The sequence below is a fragment of the Manis javanica genome, chromosome X, assembly GCF_040802235.1.
Source record: "Manis javanica isolate MJ-LG chromosome X, MJ_LKY, whole genome shotgun sequence".
NCBI classification, from domain to species: Eukaryota; Metazoa; Chordata; class Mammalia; order Pholidota; family Manidae; genus Manis; species Manis javanica.
This window is the reverse complement of record NC_133174.1, coordinates 71,673,712-71,695,799: the sequence shown is the minus strand read 5'-3', so window position 1 is coordinate 71,695,799 and position 22,088 is coordinate 71,673,712. Positions and strand designations below refer to the sequence as shown.

The window sequence follows — 22,088 nt, the reverse complement described above, 5'->3', positions numbered from 1 at the left end:
ACATGGATGGAGCTGGCAGGTATTATGCTCAGTGAAATAAGCCCTAGCATTTGCTGCAACATGGATGGAGCTGGAGGGTATTATGCTCAGTGAAATAAGCCAAGCGGAGAAAGAGAAATACCAAGTGATTTCACTCATCTGTGGAGTATAAGAACAAAGCAAAAACTGAAGGAGCAACACAGCAGTGGAATCACAGAACCCAAGAATGGACTAACAGGTACCAAAGGGAAATGGATTGGTGAGGTTGGGTGGGTAGGGAGGGATAATGGGTGGAAGAAGTAGGGGGGTATTAAGATTAGCATGCATAATGGGGGTGTGGGAGAAAGGGGAGGGCTGTACGACACAGAGAAGACAAGTAGTGATTCTACAACATTTTGCGATGCTGATGGACAGTCACTGTAAAGGAGTTAATAGGAGGTACCTGGTATAGTGGAAAGCCTAGTGAATATAATATTCTTCATGTAAGTGTAGATTAATGATAAAAAAAAGAAAGAAAGAAAAGGGGGATTATTCCCTGTTAGGATAAAACTAACTGTAAATCAACGATTAATGTATGCTTTAAATATCCTTAATTTTGATCACTTAACGGGTGTCAGATGATAGGCTACGGAGGTACATTTTTCTGATAATATTCCTTTCTCTTAAAAAGAAAAAAAGAAAAAAAGCAGTTCCTGTGTTGTGACCTCCAAGGAGTAGTACACAATGGTATAAAGGGCATATCCAAGTGTGGGCAAAGGGTCTGTTTGTGTTTATACAGAGGATCAAAGCCTAATTTGGCTACTCAGAAAATGAACTAAGATACAATATGAAGAAGAACTCCCAACATCAGCACTCACTGGAAGACTCATACCAGAAGATGATCATCAAAAAACCTCAACAAAGATCCAGGCGGTGCTACAGCTGTAGCTGCATTCATCCCACCCGTTCCTGGCCTTGCCATGGGAATGAAGAAGGGGATATTTTAGCTGGCCTGTGCATACAGTAAAACAACAAATTTGACTGGATCTATACTGTTGGAACTCAACCAAGAATTAGGAGAAGTGCAAGTTGTAGCTCTCCAAAATCTTACAACTACAGACTATCTACTGTTAAAGGAACATATGGGATGTGAACAGTTCCAGGAATTGGTTGTTTTAATTTGTCTGATTTCTCTCAGGCTGTTCAAGTACAGTTGGACAATATCCACCATATCATAGATAAATTTTCACAAATGCCTAGGATGCCTAACTGGTTTTCTTGGTTTCACTGGAGATGGCTGGTAATTATAGATCTGCTTTGTTTATGTAACTGTATCCCTATTATGTTAATGTGTGTGTATAATTTAATTAGTAGTTTAAAACCTATACATGCTTAAGTTATTCTACAAGAAGATATGTCAAAGAAATAATCAATCTTCCCATGTTTTCTTCCATCTGCTACTTTGATAGCTTTTCTTCTTCCTTCCTAATTACAACCCTTAAATAGAATTCGTGCCTCATATCAAATTTACCGAGTATCATAATTCCTCCAAGTGGTAAAGATACCTCAAGACAAATGCTGGGCATAGAAGCCACAGGGCATAAATCTGCAAAGAAGTAAAAAGCTAACCTTTTCAAACAATATGTCTTCTCTCTCACTTACCAACTTTACATTTCCCTGTATGGCCCTGGAAGATGACTGGTTAGCCAGAGACGGGTAAGATTCCTCAAGGGAGGAACAACCTAAGACAGGTACAGTCGCAGGGGGACCATCAGGTGAGAAATTGGGGATCAACAGAGGTGAGGTTTAGAACCTCACACCCCCCCCCCCATTTTGCGAGAAATCTTCTGCATCTGTGGATGTTTTGTTGCCCTTGTTTAGCTTGGATTAACACTTAGTCTACAGGCACACACCTGATCATCTACATTTGCTCTCTTACAACACTAAACTATGTTTTCTACCTTTATCTTGCATCTACCTACCACTTCAGCATTTTATTAAAAATAATAATAATAATAATAATAATAATAATTATAATAAAGGGAGAAATGTGGGATCCACATATAAATGAAGTATAAAAATCAAACAAATATTCATATTTGATCTGATTGTTTGTAGTTCATAATGCGTGATCAAAACTGAAAGTTTCTGTGATGACTGCCCTTGTACTGTTCACCATGTAAGAACTTATTCGCTATGTAAGAATTTGTTCACCATGTAAGAACTTGTTCGTTATGCTTCAGAAGATTGGAGACTGATTCAAATTAGGCTTGGCGTGGATTAATGATTGTGCATTGAGCATTGACTCCCCTATACAGAATTTTACTGTTGTTAACAACCATTTGATCAATAAATATGAGAGATGCCCTCTCAAAAAAAAAAAAAAGTACCAAGAGGCAAGGACATTCCATGATGATAATGGGGTCAGTCCAACAAGAGTATATAGCAACTGTAAATATTTATGCACCCACATAGGAGCACGTAAATATATAAAACAAATGAAGACCTGAATGGGGAAAGAGATGGAAACACAACCATATTAGGAGATTTTAACATCACTCTCACATCAAAGGACAAATCATCCAGACAGAAAATAACAGGCATTGAGTGACACATTAGCACAGATGGACTTAACCGATACATACAAAACGTTGCACCAAAAAGCAACAAGAGAAAAGTTTTCCTCAAGTGTGCATGCAGTGTTCCCCAGAATAGATTACATATTAAGACACAATAGGAGCCTCAATAAGAAAAAAAATGATTGAAATTGTATCAAGCATCTTTCAATCCATAATGCATGAAACTAGAAATCAATTATATGAAGAAAGTGAAACAACTACAAACACTGGGAGATTAAACCATTCTTCTAAATAATCAATGGATCAATGAACAAATCAAAGAGGAAAATACAGAGAGACAAATGAAAACAACACAATGGCTCAAAATATGTGGAATGGAGCAAAATTGGTTATAAAAGGGAAATAGATAGCAATACAGGCCTAACTCAAGAAACAAGAATAATCCCAAATAAACAATCTAAACTCACAACTAAAGAACTAGAAAAAGAACAAGTGAAACCCAAGATTAGTAGGAGGGCCATAAAAACCTTAGACCAAAACTATATAGTGGACAAAAAAATAGAAAAAAGTCAAGCAAAGAGTTGGATCCTTCAGAAAATAAAATAGGTAAACCCCTAGCCAGACTTACCAAGAAATAAAAAAGGACACAAGTAAACAAAGTCATAGTCAAAAAAGGAGAGGTTACAACTGACACCACAGGAATTAAAAGAATTGTGAGAGAATTCTACAAAAAGTTATATGCCAATAAATTGGACAACCTAGAAGAAAAAAATGGGCAAATTCCTAGAAACATAGGGTCTTCCAGGAAGAAACAGAAAATTGGAACAGACTGGTTAACAGTAACAAAACTGAATTGGTAATCAAAAAACTCCTAACAAACAAATGTCCAGGACATGATGGCTTCACAGCTGAATGAAACCAATACAATATTGTGTATCAACAACACTTCAGTAAAAAGTTAAGAAATCCTACAATTTATATGGAACCACAAAAGACCCCAAATAACCTCGGTAATCTTGAGAAAGAAGACCAGAGTTGGGGTATTATGCTCTCTGACTTGAAGCTATACTACAGAGCTACAGTAATCAAAACAGTATAGTACTAGCACAAGAACAAGAGCCATATGTCAATGGAAAAGAATAGCCCAGAAATAAATCTACACCTTTATGGTAAATAAATATATGACAAAGGAGGCAATAATATACAATGGAGAACTGTCACTATATTCAAAAAATGGTGTTGGAAAACTGAACAGCTACATGCAGGAGGATGACACTGATTACTAACACCATACATACAAGTAGACCCAAAATGGATTAAAATCCTAAATACAAGATGTGAAACCATAAAACCTAGAAGAAAACATGGGCAAAAATCTCTGAAACATACGCATGAGCATTTTTTTTTTCTGGACACATCTCCATGGATAAGGGAAACAAAAGCAAAAATAAGTGGGACTACTTCAAACTAAAATGCTTCTGCACAGCAAAGGAGACTATTAACAATAAAAAAGGCAACCTACAGAATGGGAAAATATATTTGTAAATGATACATCTGATAAGGGGTCAACATCTAAAATATATAAAGAACTCATATGACTAACACTAAAAAAACCACAATTAAAAAATGGGCAGAGACATCTGAATAGACATCTTTCCAAGGAAGAGATACTGATGGCTATCAGGTACATGAAAAGATGCTCCACATCGTTAATCATCAGGGAAATGCAAGTCAAAACTACAATGAGATATTACCTCACACAGGTCAGAATGGCACTATCCAAAATAGAAATAAGTTTTGGCATGGCTGTGGAGATAAGGGAATCTTTCTACACTGTTGGTAGGAATGTAAATTGGTGCATCCACTATGGGAATCAGTATGGAGGTTCCTCAGGAAAATAAAAATAGAAATACCATATGACCCAGCAATTCCACCTCTGGGAATTTACCCAAAGAAAGCAAAATCACTGATTTGAAAGATATATTAATGCTTACATTTATTTTTGTATTATCTATAATAGCCAAGATATGGATGCAACAAAAGTGTCCCTCAGTAGATGAATGGATAAAGAAGATTTTATGTATACATATATATAATGGAACATTATTATTCCCATATTATATATAACATTATATACAAATATGCTCTCTCTATGTATATACACACACACAGAAATCTTGCCATTTGTGACAAATTGTATAAATGCTAAGTGAAATAAGCTAGGCAGGGAAAGAAATAATATGTGATTTCATTGATATGTGGTATCTAAAAACAAAAGAAAAAATATATGAACAAAACAGCAGTAGAATCATAGACACTGATAAGTGACTGATGGTTACAATGAGGGAGGGTTGGGGTGAGGGGGTGAAATAGGTGAAGTGAATAAAGGGGCACAAAATCTCAGCACATAATATTAATATTAATTAGTCACAGGGATGAAAGTGCAACAGAATACAGTCTACTGCAACATCTTTCTATGTTGAGAGATAGTAATTACAGTAGTTGGGTGGGCATTTAATATGAAAACATGTCACTATATTGTATACTTGAAAACAATATAATATTGTACATTAACTCTAATTTTTAAAATGATCAAGAAAATATAATAATTGAACTGAAATATACACTGCAGGTGTTCAACAGCAGAGGGGATGAAGTATAAATATGAGTAAGCTGGAAGATGAAGCAATGAAACAGTGCACAATAAAGAAAACGTTAAGTGAATATAATAAATGGGACCTCTGGGACAATATCTGGTGGAATAACATTTGCATTTTTGAGGTCGCATAAGAAGTGAGCAAAAGGGGCAGAATATTTGAAAAATTAATGGCTGAAAGCTTCTTTAACCTAGGGAAAGAAACAGTCTAAGTTCCAAAGAAGAACATAAAAAGATTGAAATCAAGACATTAATTATAATTAAATACCAAAAGTTTATGATAAAGTGATGATTTTAAAAGTAAGAGAGAAACCAATTATTACCTAAAAGGGAAACCCCACAAGGATATGAGGTGATTTCTCAACAGAAATTAAGCAAACTACAAGGGAGTGGCTTGAAATATTTAAAGTCCTGAAAGAAAAGTCTTCCAACCAGAAATACTCTGCCTGGCAAAGTCATCCAGATTTCAGAGTTTTCCAGAGAAGCAAAAGTTAAGGAGTTCATTACTGCTAAACTGGCCTTACAAGAAACATCAAAGGGACTTATCTAAGCTGAGAAGAATTGGCACTAATTAATAACAAGAAAACAGCCAAGAGTAAAAATCTCACAGGAAAAGGTAAGTATATATGTAAAGGTATTGGATCAATCAGTTATAAAGCTAATAAGAATGTTAAAAAAAGAAAAAGTAGTAAAATTAAAGTTATAATAATTAGTTAAGGGGTACATAAAATAAGATGTAAAAAGTGACACCAATATATAAAATGGGGGAGTTAAAAATGTAGAGTTATGGAATGTGTTCAGTTATAAGCTGCTATGAATATAAAATACACTTACATATTTCGGATATATGTGAACCTCATGGTAATCACAAAGCAAAATTTAAATACATAAAGTAAGAAAGAATCTAAACATAACACTAAATGTCATTAAACTACAAGGGAAAAAGATGAACAGAGAGAAAAACAGCCCTAAAACTTTTAACAAAATGGCAAGTACATACCTATCAATAATTACCTTAAATATGAAAGGAGTAAATTCTCCAATCAAAGTACATAGAGTGGCTCAATGGATCAAAAAAAAAGGTCTATTTCCTATAAAAAACTCACTTCAATTTCAGACACATGTAGACTGAACGTGAAGGAATAGAAATAGATGCTCCACAGAAGTGCAACCCAAAATAAAGCTAGGGTACCTACAAGCTTTAAGACAAGAACTGTAATAAAGGATAAAGAGGGGGCACAACCTACTGATAAAAGAGTGAACCCAGCAAGTAGATATGATATTTATAAGTACATATGTCTCCACTTAGGAGCACCTAATTAAATAAAGTAAATATTAAAAGACATGGAGAAATTGACAGCAATACAATAATAATATGGGATTTTTAAAATTAAGGTATCATTGATAGACAATTTTATGAAGGTTTCACATGAACAATATTGTGGTTACTGCATTCACCCATATTGTCAAGTCCCCCAAACACCCCATTACAGTCACTGTCCATCAGCATAGTGAGATGCTATAGAGTCACTACTTGTCTTCTCTGTCGTATACTGCCTTCCCCGTGCCCCCTCTACATTATGTGTGCTAATCACAATACCCCTTAATCCCATTCTTCCTCCATCCCCACCCCATTTCCCTTTGGTAACCGCTAGTCCTTTCTTGGAGTCTGTGAGTCTGCTGCTGTTGTATTCCTTAAGTTTTACTTCATTGTTAACTCCACAAATGAGGGAAATCATTTGGTACTTGTCTTTCTTTCCCTGGCCTATTTCACTGAGCATAATGCCTCCAGATCCATCCATGTTGTTGTAAATGGTAGGATGTGTTTTCTTCTTATGGCACAATAATATTCATTCTGTATATTTACAACTTCTTTATCCATTCATCTATTGATGGACACTTAGGTTGCTTCCATGTCTTGGGTATTGTAAATAGTACTGGGATAAACACAGGGGTGAATATATCTTTTTGAATCTGTGATCTTGTTTTCCTTGGGTAAATTCCTAGGAGTGAAATTCCTGGGTCAAATGGGATTTCTTTTTTAGTTTTTTGAGGAACTTCCATACTGATTCCCACAGTGGTTGAACTAATTTACATTCCCACGAACAGTGTATGAAGGTTCCCCTTTCTTTGCATCCACAGCAGCATTTGTTGTTCCTTGTCTTTTTGATGTTGGCCATCCTAACTGGTGTGAGGTGTTATCTCATTGAGGTTTTAATTTGCATTTCCCTGATGATTAGTGATGTGGAGAATCTTTTCATGTGCCTGTTGGACATTTGAATTTCTTCTTTGGAGAAATGTCTATTCAGATCCTCTGCCCATTTTTTAATTGGATTGTTTCCTTTATGGGAGTTGAGGCATCTGAATTATTTATGTATTTTGGATGTTACTCCTCATTAGATATGTCAGTTATGAATATATTCTCCCATACAGTGGGGTGCCCTTTTATTTTACTGATGGGTTCCTTTGCTGTACAGAAGATTTTTAGTTTGATATAGTCCCATTTGTTCATTTTCCCTTTTGTTTCCCTTGCCTGAGGAGATGTGTTCAGGAAAAGGTTGTTCATGTTTATATTCAAGAGATTTTTGCCTATATATTTTGCTAAGAGTTTTATTGTTTCACAACTTAAAGTCAGGTCTTTGATCCATTTCGAGATTACTTTTGTTCATGGCGTTAGACACTAACCCAATTTCATTCTCTTTCATGTAGCTGTCCAATTTTGTGAACACTAGTTGTTGATGAGGCTGTCATTCCCACATTGTATATCCATGGCTCTTTTATTGTGCATTGATTGGCCATGTACGTGTGGGTTTATATCTGGGCTCTCTAGTCTGTTCCATTGATCTACAGGTCTGGTCTTGTGCTAGTACCCAATTGTCTTGACTACTGTGGCTTGGTAGTAGAGCTTTAAGTTGGGGAGCATAATCCCCGCCCCCACCCAGCTTTATTCTTCCTTCTCAGGATTGCTCTGGATATTCGGGGTCTTTTGTGGTTCCATATGAATTTTAGAACTATTTGTTCCAGTTCGTTGAAGAATGCTGTTTGTATTTTGACCGGGACTGCAGTGAATCTGTAGATTGCTTTAGGCAGGATGGCCATTTTGACAATATTAATTCTTCCTACCCAAGAGCATGGGATGAATTTCCATTTGTTAGTGTCCTATTTAATTTCTCTTAAGAGTGTCTTATAGTTTTCAGGGTATAGGTCTTTCACTTCTTCGGTTAGGTTTATTCCTAGATATTTTATTATTTTTGATGCAATTGTGAATGGAATTGTTTTCCTGATTTCTCTTTCTATTGGTTCATTGTGTGTAGGAAAGCCACAGATTTCTGTGTGTTAATTTTGTATTCTGCAACTTTGCTGTATTCTGATATCCTAGTAGTTTTTGAGTGGAGTCTTTAGGGTTTTTTATGTCATGTCATCTGGAAATAGTGACAGTTTAACTTCTTCTTTACCAATCTGTATTTCTTGTATTTCTTGGTTTTGTCTAATTGCCATGGCTAGGACCTCCAGTATTATGTTAAATAACAGTGGGGAGAGTGGGCATCCCTGTCTTGTTCCCGATCTCAGAGGAAAAGCTTTCAGCTTCTCACTGTTCAGTATGATGTTAGCTGTGGGTTTATCATATATGGCCTTTATTATGTTGAGGTACTTGCCCTCTATTCCCATTTTGCTGAGAGTTTTTATCATGAATGGATGTTGAATTTTGTTGAATGCTTTTTCAACATCTATGGAGATGATCATGTGGTTTTTGTCCTTCTTTTTGTTGATGTGGTGGATGATGTTGATGGAATTTCGAATGTTGTACCATTCTTGCATCCCTGGGATGAATCCCACTTGGTCATGTTGTATGATCCTTTTGATATATTTTTGATTTCGTTTTGCTAATATTTTATTGAGTATTTTTGCATCTACGTTCATCAGGGATATTGGTGTGTAGTTTTATTTTTTGGTGGGGTCTTTGCCTGGTTTTGGTATTAGGATGATGTTGGCTTCATAGAATGAGTTTGGGAGTATTCCCTCCTCTTCTATTTTCTGGAAAACTTTAAGGAGAGTGGGTATTATGTCTTCTCTGTATGTCTGATAAAATTCTGACGTAAATCCATCTGGCCCAGGGGTTTTGTTCTTGGGTAGTTTTTTGATTACTGCTTCAATTTCGTTGCTGGTAATTGGTTTGTTTAACTTTTGTGTTTCTTTCTTGGTCAGTCTTGGAAGGTTCTATTTTTCTAGGAAATTGTCCATTTCTTCTAGGTTTCCAGCTTGTTGGCATATAGGTTTTCATAGTAGTCTTTAATAATTCTTTGTATTTCTGTGGAGTCTGTCATGATTTTTCCATTCTCGTTTCTGATTCTGTTGATGTGCGTTGATTCTCTTTTTCTCTTAATAAGTTTGACTAGAGGCTTATCTATTTTGGTTTTTTTTCTCAAAGAACCAGCTCTTGGTTTCATTGATTTTTTCTATTGTTTTATTCTTTTCAATTTTGTTTATTTCTTCTCTGGTCTTTATTATGTCCCTCTTGCTGACTTTAGTCCTCATTTGTTCTTCTTTTTCCAGTTTCAATAATTGTGATGTTAGACTATTAATTCGGCATTGTTCTTCCTTCTTTAAGTATGCCTGGATTGCTGTATATGTTCCTCTTAAGACTGCCTTTGGTGCATCCCACAGAAGTTGTGGCTTTGTGTTGTTGTAATTTGTTTCTACATATTCCTTGATCTCTATTTTAATTTGTTTGTTGATCCATTGATTATTTAGGAGCATGTTGTTAAGCCTCCATTTGTTTCTGAGCCTTTTTGCTTTCTTTGTACAATTTATTTCTAGTTTTATACCTTTGTGGTCTGAAAAGTTGGTTGGTAGAATTTCAGTCTTTTGAAATTTACTGAAGCTCTTTTTGTGGCCTAGTATGTGGTCTATTCTGGAGAATGTTCCATGTGCCCTTGAGAATAATGTGTATCCTGTTGCTTTTGGATATAGAGTTCTGTAGATTTCAATGGCCTCTTGCATCTTATCCATTCTGCTTACAAATCCTTACAGAGATTGTTTCATTTCTGTAGTCTCCCTCCGGATGTCATCCCTTAGCTCTTGTATATTTCTCTGCAGCTTCGTCAGCATGGTTATGTCTTTTATTTTGAATTCTTTTTCAGGAAGACCGGTTAGGTCTATCTCCTCAGGGGTTGACTCTGTGATTTTGGTCTGTATCAAATTTTTCTGCCTTTTCATGGAGATAGAGATAGTTTACGGAGCTGGCGTATGTGACGGCTGGGAGAACATCCCTTCTTGCTGGTTTGTGACCTTCCTCTCCTGGGAGAACAGCGATCTCTAGTGGCTTGTGCTGGGCAGCTGTGCACTGATGGGGCTTCTGATTCTTGCCCGGATGCTGTGGAGTATAGCTCTGCAGTTGCTGTGGGCACGGCCTGCCTCAGGCTGCTGCTCCGATATGGTGGAGCCATATCTGAGGGGAAATGGCTGGGAAGCTGTTTATCTCTGGGGGCGCTTCCGAGCTGCACTGCTGCCCAGGGGTTTAGGGCGGCTGGAGTTCCCCGGTATTCCCAGCCCCTTGGCTATGTATCCCAGGATGCTTCCATCAAGCTGTGTGGTCACTGTCCCTTTAAGACTTTCAAAAAGCACTCGCTTTTCTTTTTACCAGGGGCGCCGGCTGCAGGGACCCACTCACAGGTCTTACTGTCCTGTTTCCCTAGTTTCCAGCACCCCACGCACGCACTGTGTGTCTCCGCTCCGGTACAGATGGCTAGGGCTGGCTATTTAGCAGTCCTGGGCTCCCTCTCCCTCCCCGCTCTGACTCTGCTCTTCCTGCCAGGAGCTGGGGTGAGGGACGCTCGGGTCCGTCTGGGCTGCAGCTTGTATCTTACTCCCTTCGTGAGGTGCTGGGTTCTCGCAGGTGTGGATGTAGTCTGGCTGTTGTCCTGTGTCTTCTGGTCTCTCTTTTAGGGAGAGTTGTATTTGTTGTATTTTCAAAAATATATATGGTTTTGGGAGATTTCCACTGCTCTACTCATGCCACCATCTTGGCTCTTGATCCCCCTGGATGTTGAATTTTGTGGAATGCTTTTTCAGCATCTGTGGAAATGATCATGTGCATTCTGTCCTTTTTGTTGATGTGGTTGATGGTGTTGATGGATTTTCGAATGTTGTGCCATCCTTGCATCCCTGAGATGAATTCCACTCGATCATATTTTTGCATCTGTGTTCATCATTGATATTGGTCTGTAATTTTCTTTTTTTGGTGGGGTCTTTGCCTGGTTTTAGTATTAGAGTAATGCTGGCTTCATAGAATGATTTTGGTGAATATATCTTTTAAAATAAGGGATTATATTTTCTTCAGGTAGATTCCTAGGATTGGAGTTACTAGGCCAAATGGTATTTCTGTTTTTTAGTATTTCAAGGAATATCCATACTGCTTTCCACCAATTTACATTCCCATCAGCAGTGTAGGAGGGTTCCCATTTCTCCACATCCTCGCTGTCATTTATTTCTTTTGGATAGTGGCCATTCTAATTGGTGTGAGGTGATATCTCACTGTGGTTTTAATTTTCATTTCCCTGGTGATTTGTGATGTCGAGTATCTTTTTATGTAGCTATTGGCAATTTATATTTCTTCTTTGGAGAAGTGTCTGTTCAGGACCTCTGCCCTTTTCTTAATCAGGTTATTATTATTTTTGAGTGTTGAGGCATATGAGTTCTTTTTATAATTTAGATGTTAACCCTTTTTCAGATGCAACATGTATAAATATATTCTCCCATACTGTATAATGCCTTTTTTCTTCTGCTGATGGTGTTCTTTGCTGTATGAAGTGTTTTAGTCTGATGTAGTCCCATATTTGATTTTGTTTCCTTTGCCTGAGGAGATACATCCAGGAAAAATTTGCTCATGCTTATATTCTAGAGATTTTTGCCTATATTTTCCTATAAGAGTTTTATGGTCTCATGACTTATATTCAGGTACTTGATCCATTTCGAGTTTACTTTTGTTTATGGATTTAGACAACAATGCAATTTCATTCTCTTATGTGTAGCTGTCCAGTTTTACCAACACCAGCTGTTGAAGAGACTGTATTTTTACGCACTGTATATTCATGCCTCTTTTGTCATTTATTAATTGACCACATATACATGGGTTTATATCTGGGCTCTCTGTTCTGTTGCATTGACCTGTAGGTTGGTACTTGTGCCAGTGCCATTTGGTACTACAGTTTTGATTACGGTAGCTTTGTAGTAGAGCTTGAAGTCAAGGAGCATAATCTCCCAGCTTTGTTCTTTTTCAGGATTGCTTTGGCTATTTGGCATCTTTTGTGGTTCCATATGAATTTTAGAACTAATTCTTCTAGTTCATTGCAAAATGCTGTTTGTATTTTGGTAGGATTGCATCGAATCTATAAATTGCTTTGGGCAAGATGACCATTTTGACAATAATAACTTTATTCCATGAACATGGGATAGATTTCCATTTATTAGTATCTTCTGTAATTTCCCTCATGAATGTCTTACAGATTTCAGAGTAAAGGTCTTTCACCTCCTTGGTTAGGTTTACTCCTAGGTATTTTATTCTTTTTGATGCAATTGTAAATGGAGTTGTTTTCCTGATTTCTCTTTCTGTTGGTTTATTGTTAGTATATGGAATGTTAACAGATTTCTGTGTATTAACTTTGTATCCTCCAACTTTGATGAATTAAGTTATTAGTTCTAATAGTTTTTTTGTGAAGTTCCTAGGGTTTTCTATATATAATACCATGTCATCTGCAAATAGTGACAGTTTAATTTCTTCCTTACCTGCTTGGATGTCTATTGGTGTTGTCTGATTACCATGCTAGGACCTCCAGTACAGTGTTCCATAAAAGTGGTGAGAATGGGCATCCTTGTCTTGATTGATCCTGATACTAAAGGAAAAGTTTTCAACTTTCACTACTAAGTATGAAGTTGGCTGTGGTTTTGTCATATATGGCCTTTATTATGTGGAGGTATATACCCTCGATAGCCATTTTGTTGAGAGTTTTAATCATGAATGGATATTGAATTGTGTCAAATGCTTTTTCAGCATTGAGATTATGTGTTCATGTGATTTTTATCCTTTTTGTTAGTGTGGTATATGATATTGACTGATTTATGAATATTGTACCATCTTTGCATCCCTGGAATAAATCCCACTTGGTCATGAGAGATGATCTTTTTGATGTATTTTTAGATTTGGTTTTCCAAAATTTTGTTGCATATTTTCACATGTTCATCAGGGATATTGGTCTATAGTTTTCTTTTTTTGTGCTATCTTTGTCTGATTTTGGTATTAGAGTGATGCTGGCCTCCTAGAATGAGCTTAGGAGTATGCCCTCCTCTTATACTTTGTGCAATACTTTAAGTAGAATGGGTATTAGTCTTCTTTAAATGTTTGGTAGAATTCTGCTGTGAAGACATCTGTACCTGGAATTTTGTTTTTTGGGGAGTTTCTTGATTACCAATTCAATTTCATTGGTGGTAAGTGGTCTGTTCAAATTTTCTGTTTCTTCCCAGGTCAGTCTTAGAAGGTTGTATTTTTCTAGAAAGTTGTTCATTTCTTCTGGGTTGTCTAATTTATTGGCTTATGATTTTTCCTAGTGTTCTCTAATAATTCTTTGTATTTCTGTGGTGTTTGTTGTGATTATTCCTTCTTCATTTCTGATTTTGTTTATTTGTCTACTCTTATTTTTCTTGTTAAGTCTGGCTAGGGGTTTATCTAATTTGTTTATTTTCTCAAAAAACCAGCTCCTGGTTTCATTGGTTTTTTTTTCTATTGCTTTATTCTGTATTTTATTTATGTCTTCTCTGTTGTTCATTATGTCCCTTCTTCTATTAACTTTGGGCTTCATTTTTATTTTTCTATTTTTTCATTGTGTGTTTAGACCATTTATTTGGGATTGTTCTTGCTTTTTGACATAACCCTGTACTGCTGTGTACTTTTCTCTTAGAACTGCCTTCAGGGTATCCCACAGATTTGGGGCTTTTTAGTTTGTTTTTTTGAATTTGTGTTTCCAAAATTTGTCTCCATGTGTTGCTTGATTTCTGTTTTAATTTGTTCATTGTTCCATTGATTATTTAGAAGCACGTTGCTTAGCCCATGTGTTTCTAGGTTTTTTTGTTTTTTTTGTGTAATTTGTTTCTAGCTTTGTATGATTGTGGTCTGAGAAGCTTCTTGATAAGATTTCAATATTTTTGAATTTATTGAGGCCCCCTTTGTTATCTAGTATGTGATCTACTCTTTTTTGGTTCTATTCAACACATGTTCAGTTTGTTGTTGAGGCCAGGACTTATGTCTGTTCATATACAGATTTAGGGGATTTCTTTCTCCCATTCTGTCTCTTCCAAAATTTCTCCTATGGATTCTTATTTCCATGGGTCATTTTTTCTATTTTCCTCTAGCCAGAAATACAAGTTTCTCTCTGAGTAGCCTTTTATGTTGTCAGAAAAGTTTGCTCTATTGGGCCTGCCCTTGGGGTGAAGTAAAGAGCAAAAAAAACCCAAACAAACAAAATAGGGATACCCCCTTACTTATCTTACAGGACTCTTCTCTTGGTTTTTCTTGTGGCAGAGAGGTATTTTTCTTGATGGTGGCTTGCCCTGGAGCAGGACTGGGAGACAAAAAACACAAAATAGTGGGAAAAAGAAACCTTGGGGTTTTTCTTCTGCTCACCAGCTCAAAAGTACACCTTTTCCTGGTCATCTTTCTAGAATGTGGGGTTTATTTTGGAAATTTTAATGCCCCTTGTGGAATTCCATGCCTCAGTCTCTCCTAGGGTTAAAGTCATGAGATAAAGATATAAAATTAACACAGAAAACTCACCACAGTATGGGTTCTCCATATTTTGATCTTTCTCAACAATCTTGCTGTTGTTTAATTTTCAGAGTCCTCAGGTAGTAATTTTTGTATTTTGTGCAAAGTTTCCAGTTTATAATCAGAGGATAGATAGTCTTATTCCATCTTGGTTGTCACCGGAAGCACTACTTATTACACTTTCTTCCTCTCCTTTTTTTTATTTCTCTGTGGATTTTTACAAATAATCAGTGTTAAAATTTTTTTCTATACCATCTTGATGATGCTTAATTTTTAAACACCTTAGATCAGTTGTTGGCAGATTTTTTTCTTTAAAGGGCCAAGTAGTAAATATTTTAGGTTTTTCAGGCAAAGGGTCTCTGACAACTGATCAACTCTGCTGTTGAAGTGAGAAAGCAACCATAGATAATATGGAAACAAATGAATGTGTCTGTGTTCCATTAAAATTTCATTTACAAAAACAGATAGTTGGTGGGCCAGGTTTGACCCATGACCTAGAGCTTGCAGACTGTTGATCTAAGTCTTCTATACTTACTCTTTTGTAAAGTAGGGCTCAAAGTGTAAGTATTATTACCCACTGAACTTACTGTGTTGAAATAATTTTATTTTTATGGCCACTTACATTTTTCTCCTACATTTTACTATTCTGTAGGGTGACTCAAAATTTAATTGAACTGAATCAATGGAAAGGAATTGACAATTGTTCAAATATATAAAATTCTCATTTTTTAATATATGCCCACAACAGATTTCTTCTGTGACATTTTCTTTCTCTCATAAATATTTGAGGACAGTTCTAATGAAAAAAATGGGTCATATGTTTATTATATGTTCACCAAAACAAGGCTGATTAACAATATGAAATGAAACATACATCTGTGAAGTTCAAGGATTCTCAAGGACAATATTGAAGCTATACTAATAATGTCCCTTTTCTAAGTACCTTCTTTGTGTCCTTTATCCTTTTCTTTTTCAGTAAGGGTGGATTTTGTTAGACTGTGAAGGGAAATGCCTAGGGTTATATTTTATTTACTTATTACTTTTATTCTAATACATTTGGTCTTCAGTTTTTGAATAATATTTTTCAGGTGAATGTTCTGAATATGGTTGATGAGCCAATGGAAGAGGGAGAAGCAGATTCTTGTCAAGTAAGTACTCATGTTAACTTACTAAGCAAAATTTTTAGAATATAAGGAAAGAATATTGGGAAAAGAGAAAATCTTCTGTCAGTTAAAGCAATTTATTCACATAAGTTAACAATAAGAAAATCCAATTGTTAATAAAACAATGTCAGTCCAAATATAGGGCAGATTTTCCTCCCAAAAATTCTTCTACATAAATTTTTTTAAATTTTTTAAATTTTGATATCATTAATGTACAATTACTTAAACAACATTATCATTACTAAACTCCCCTCATTATCAAGTCCCCCCCACATACCCCATTATAGTCACTGTCCATTAGCATAGTAAGATGCTATAGAATCATTACTCGTCTTGTCTGTATATACTGCCTTTCCCATGTCCCCTCCTACATTATGTGTGCTAATTGTAATGCCCCATTTTCCCCCTTATCCCTCCCTTCCCACCCACCCTGACTAGTTAGTCTATTCTTGGGTTCTGTGAGTCTGCTACTGTTTTGTTCCTTCAGTTTTTTCTTTGTTCTTATACTCCACAGATAAGTGAAATAATTTTATGGACACTTAGGTTGCTTCCATTTCTTGGCTATTGTAAATAGTGCTGCGATAAACATAGGGGTACAGGTATCTTTTTCAAACTGGGCTGCTGCATTCTTAGGGTAAATTCTTAGGAGTGGAATTCCTGGGTCAAATGCTATTCATATTTTTAGTTTTTTGAGGAATCTCCATACTGCTTTCCACAATTGTTGAACTAGTTTATATTCCCACCAGCAGTGTAGGAGGGTTCCCCTTTCTCCACATCCTCGCCAACATTTGTTGTTGTTTCTCTTTTGGATGTTGGCCATCCTAATTGGTGTGAGATGATGTCTCATTGTGGTTTTAATTAGCATTTCTCTGATGATTAGCGATGTGGAGCATGTTTTCATGTGCCTGTTGTCCATCTGAATTTCTTCTTTGGAGAAGTGTCTGTTCAGCCCCTCTGCCCATTTTTTAATAGGCTTATTTGCTTTTTATATAATTTGGATATCAACCCCAGATCAGGTTATGTATTTTATGAATATATTCTCCCATACGTTAGGATGGCTTTTTGTTCTACTGATGGTATCCTTTGCTGTACAGAAGCTTTTTAGTTTGATATAGTCCCACTTGCTCATTTTTGGTTTTGTTTCCCTTGCCCAGGGAGATATGTTCATAAAGAAGTTGCTCATGTTTATGTCCAAGAGATTTTTGCCTATGTTTTCTTCTAAGAGTTTTATGGTTTCATGACTTACATCCAGGTCTTTGATCCATTTTGAGTTTACTTTGTGTATGGGGTTAGACAGTAATCCAGTTTCATTCTCTTATATGTAGCTGCCCAGTTTTGCCAACACCAGCCATTGAAGAGGCTGTCATTTCCCCATTGCATATCCATGGCTCTTTTATTGTATGTTAATTGACCATATGTGCTTGAGTTTATATCTGGACTCTATTCTGTTCCACTGGTCTATGGGTCTGTTCCTGTGCCAGTACCAAATTGTCTTGATTACTGCGGCTTTGTAGTAGAGCTTGAAGTCAGGGAGCATAATTCCGCCTGCTTTATTCTTCCTTTTCAGGATTGCTTTGGCTATTTGGGTTATTTTGTCATTCCATATTTATTTTATAACTAGTTGCTCTAGATCGTTGAAACATGCTGTCTGTATTTTGATAGGGATTGCATTGAATCTGTAGATTGTTTTAAGCAGGATGGCCATTTTGACAATATGAATTCTTCCTAGCCAAGAGCTTGTGATGAATTTCCATTTCTTAGTGTCCTCTTTAATTTCTCTTAAGAGTGTCCTGTAGTTTTCAGGGTATAGGTCTTTCACTTCTTTGGTTAGGTTTATTCCTAGGAATTTTATTCTTTTTGATGCAATTGTGAATGGAATTGTTTTCCTGATTTCTCTTTCTGCTAGTTCATCATTAGTGTTTAGGAATGCAGCAGATTTCTGTGTATTAATTTTGAATCCCACAACGTTGCTGAATTCAGATATTAGATCTAGTAGTTTTGTAGTGGATTCTTTAGGTTTTTTTTATATACAATATCATGTCATCTGCAAACAGGTACAGTTTGACTTCTTGCTTGCTGTCTGGATGCCTTTTATTTCTTTGTGTTGTCTGATTGCCATGGCTAGGACCTCCAGAACTATGTTGAATAAAAGTGGGGAGATTGGGCATTCTTGTATTGTTCCCAATCTTAAAGGAATAGCTTTCAGCTTCTCACTGTTAAGTACAAAGTTGGCTGGAGGTTTGTCATATATGGCCTTCGTTATGTTGAGGTACTTTCGCTCTATACCCATTTTGTTGAGAGTTTTTATCATGAATGAATGTTGAATTTTGTTAAATGCTTTTTCAGCATCTATGGAGATGATGATGTGGTTTTTGTCCTTCTCTTTGTTGATGTAGTGGATGATGTTGATGGATTTTTGAATGCTGTACCATCCTTTCTTCCCTGGGATGAATCTCCTTTGATCATGTTGGATATTTTTTTATGTATTTTTTATAAATTTTGGTATCATTAATCTACAAGTACATGAAGAACATTATGTTTACACTCTCCCTTTCACCAAGTCCCACCCACAAATCCCATTACAGTCACTGTCTGTCAGCATAGTAAGATGTTGCATAATCCCTACTCATCTTCTCTGTGTTATACAGCCCTCCCTGTGCCCCCTACCACATTATGCATGCTAATTGTAATGCCCCCTTTCTTTCTCCCGTCCTTATCCCTCCCTTCCCACCCATCCTCTGCAGTCCCTTTCCCTTTGGTAACTGTTACTCCATTCTTGGGTTCTGTGATTTGCTGCTGTTTGTTCCTTCAGTTTTTCTTTGTTCTTATACTCCACATATGAGTGAAATAATTTAGTACTTCTCTCTCTTTGCCTGGCTTATTTCACTGAGCATAATACCCTCTAGCTCCATCCATGTTGTTGCAAATGGTAAGATTTGTTTTCTTCTTATGGCTGAATAATATTCCATTGTGTATATGAACCACATCTTCTTTATCCATTCATCTACTGATGGACACTTAGGTTGCTTCCATTTCTTGGCTATTGGAAATAGTGCTGTGATAAACATACGTGTGCATCTGTCTTTTTCAAACTGGGCTTCTGCATTCTTAGGGGAAATTCCTAGAAGTGGAATTTCTAGGTCAAATGGTATTTCTATTTTGAGCATTTTGAGGAATCTCCATACTGCTTTCCACAATGGTTGATCTAATTTACATTCCCCCCAGCAGTGTAGGAAGGTTCCCCTTTTATCACAACCTTGCCAGCATTTGTTGTTGTTTGTCTTTTGGATGATGGCAATCCTTACTTGTGTGAGGTGGTATCTCATTGTGGTTTTAGTTTGCATTTCTCTGAGGATTAGCGATGTGGAGCATCTATTCATGTGTCTGTTGGACATATGAATTTCTTCCTTAGAGAACTATCTATTCAGCTCCTGCATTTTTTAATTGGCTTATTTGCTTTTGGTTTGTTGAGGTGTGTGAGCTCTTTATATGTTTTGGATGTCAGCCCTTTATCAGATCTGTCATTTATGAATATATTCTCCCATACTGTAGGATACCTTTTTGTTCTATTGATGGTGTCCTTTGCTCTACAGAAGCTTTCAGCTTGATATAGTCCCACTTGTTCATTTTTGCTTTTGTTTCCCTTGCCTGGGGAGATACATTCATGAAAAAGTCGCTCATGTTTATGTCTAAGAGATTTTTGCCTGTTTTTTTCTAAGAGTTTTATGGTTACATGACTTACATTCAGGTCTTTGATCTATTTTGAATTTACTTTTGTGTATGGGGTTAGACAGTGATCCAGTTTCATTCTCTTACATGTAGCTGTCCAGTTTTGCCAGCACCATCTGTTGAAGGGACTGTCATTTCCCCATTGTATGTCCATGGCTCTTTTATTGTATATTAATTGACCATATTTATTTGGGTTAATGTTTGGAGTCTCTATTCTGTTCCACTTGTCTGTGGCTCTGTTCTTGTGCCAGTACCAAATTGTCTTGATTACTGTGGCTTTGTAGTAGAGCTTGAAGTTGTGGAGCGAGATTCCCCCCCTCCACTTTTTTCTTCCTTCTCAGGATTGCTTTGTCTATTCGGGGTCTTTGGTGGTTCCCTATGAGTTTTAGAACTATTTGTTCCCGTTTGTTGAAGAATGCTGTTGGTAATTTGATATGGATTGCATCGTATCTGTTTATAGCTTTGGGCAGGATGGCCATTTTTACGATATTAATTCTTCCTATCCAAGAGTGTGGGATGGGTTTCCATTTGTTAGTGTCCTCTTTAATGTCTCTTAAGAGTGTCTTATAGTTTTTAGGGTGTAGGGCTTTCACTTTCTTGGTTAGGTTTATACCTATGTATTTTATTGTTTTTAATGCTATTGTGAATTGAATTGTTTTCCTGATTTCTCTTTCTGTTAGTTCATTCTTGGTGTACAGGAAAGCCATGGATTTCTGTGTGTAAATTTTGTATCCTGCAGCTTTGCTGAATTCCGATATTAGTTGTAGTAGTTTTGCAGTGGAGTCTTTAGGGTTTTTTATGTACAATATCATGTCATCTGCAAATAGTGACTTCTTATTTTAGTTTAACTTCTTATTTACCAATCTGGATTCCTTGTATTTCTTTGTTTTGTCTAATTGCCACGGCTAGGACCTCCAGTACTATGTTGAATAACAGTGGGTAGAGTGGGCACCTGTCTTCTTCCCGATCTCAGAGGAAAAGCTTTCAGCTTCTCACTATTCAGTATGATGTTGGCAGTGGGTTCATCATATATGGCCTTTATTATGTTGTAGGTATTTGCCCTCTATGCCCGTTTTGTTGAGAGTTTTTATCATGAATGTGTGTTGAATTTTGTCTAATGCTTTTCCAGCATCTCTGGAAATGATCATGTGGTTTTTGTCCTTCTTATTTATGTGGTGGATGATGTTGTTGGATTTTCGAATGTTGTACCATCCTTGCTTCCCTGGGATCAATCCCACTTAGTCATGGTGTATGATCCTTTTAATGTGTTTTTGAATTTGGTTTGTTAATATTTTGTTGAGTATTTTTGCATCTATGTTCATCAGGGATATTGGTCTGTAATTTTCTTTTTTGGTGGGCTCTTTACCTGGTTTTGGTATTAAGTTGATGTTGACTTCATAGAATGAGTTTGGGAGTATTTCCTCTTCTTCTATTTTTTGGAAAACTTTAAGAAGAATGGGTAGTATATCTTCTCTGTATGTCTTATAAAATTCTGAGGTAAATCCATCTGGTCCAGGGGTTTTGTTCTTGGGTAGTTTTTTGATTACTGCTTCAATTTCTTTGCTGGTATTTGGTTTGTTTAGATTTTTTGTTTCTTTCTTGGTCAGTCTTGGAAGGTTGTATTTTTCTAGGAAGTTGTCCATTTCTTCTAGCTTTTCCAGCTTGTTAGCATATAGATTTTCATAGTATTCTCTAATAATTCTTTGTATTTCTGTGGGGTCCGTCATCATGTTTCCTTTCTCATTCCTGATTCTGTTGATGTGTGCTGATTCTCTTTTTCTCTTAATAAGTTTGGCCTGAGGCTTGTCTGTTTTATTTATTTTCTCAAAGAACCAGCTCTTGGTTTCATTGATTATTTCTGTTTTATTCTTCTCAATTTTTTTTTCTTCTCTTATCTTTATTATGTCCCTCCGTCTGCTGACCTTAGGCCTCATTTGTTCTTCTTTTTCCAATTTCGATAAATGTGACATTGGACTATTCACTTGGGATTGTTCTTCCTTCTTTAAATATGCCTGGATTGCTATATACTTTCCTCGTAAGACTGCTTTTCCTGCGTCCCACAGGAGTTGGGGCTTTGTGTTGTTGTTGTCATTTGTGTCCATATATTGCTGGATCTCCATTTAGATTTGGTCCTTGGTCCATTGATTATTTAGGAGCATGTTGTTAAGCCACCATGTGTTTGTGAG

General features: G+C 36.4%; 1 protein-coding gene across 6 annotated transcripts in view; it reads left to right on the top strand.

Moving 5' to 3' along the window:
- Positions 1–22,088, top strand: part of RPS6KA6 (ribosomal protein S6 kinase A6) — a 166,714-nt gene that overhangs the window by 38,304 nt on the left and 106,322 nt on the right. For all 6 annotated transcript variants that reach the window (XM_017668067.3, XM_037004820.2, XM_037004819.2 and 3 more), the window contains exon 2: positions 16,099–16,158. In XM_017668067.3, coding sequence (XP_017523556.1) covers positions 16,121–16,158 — 38 coding nt within the window. In that variant the 5' untranslated portion in view covers positions 16,099–16,120. The remainder of the gene's footprint in view (positions 1–16,098; positions 16,159–22,088) is intronic.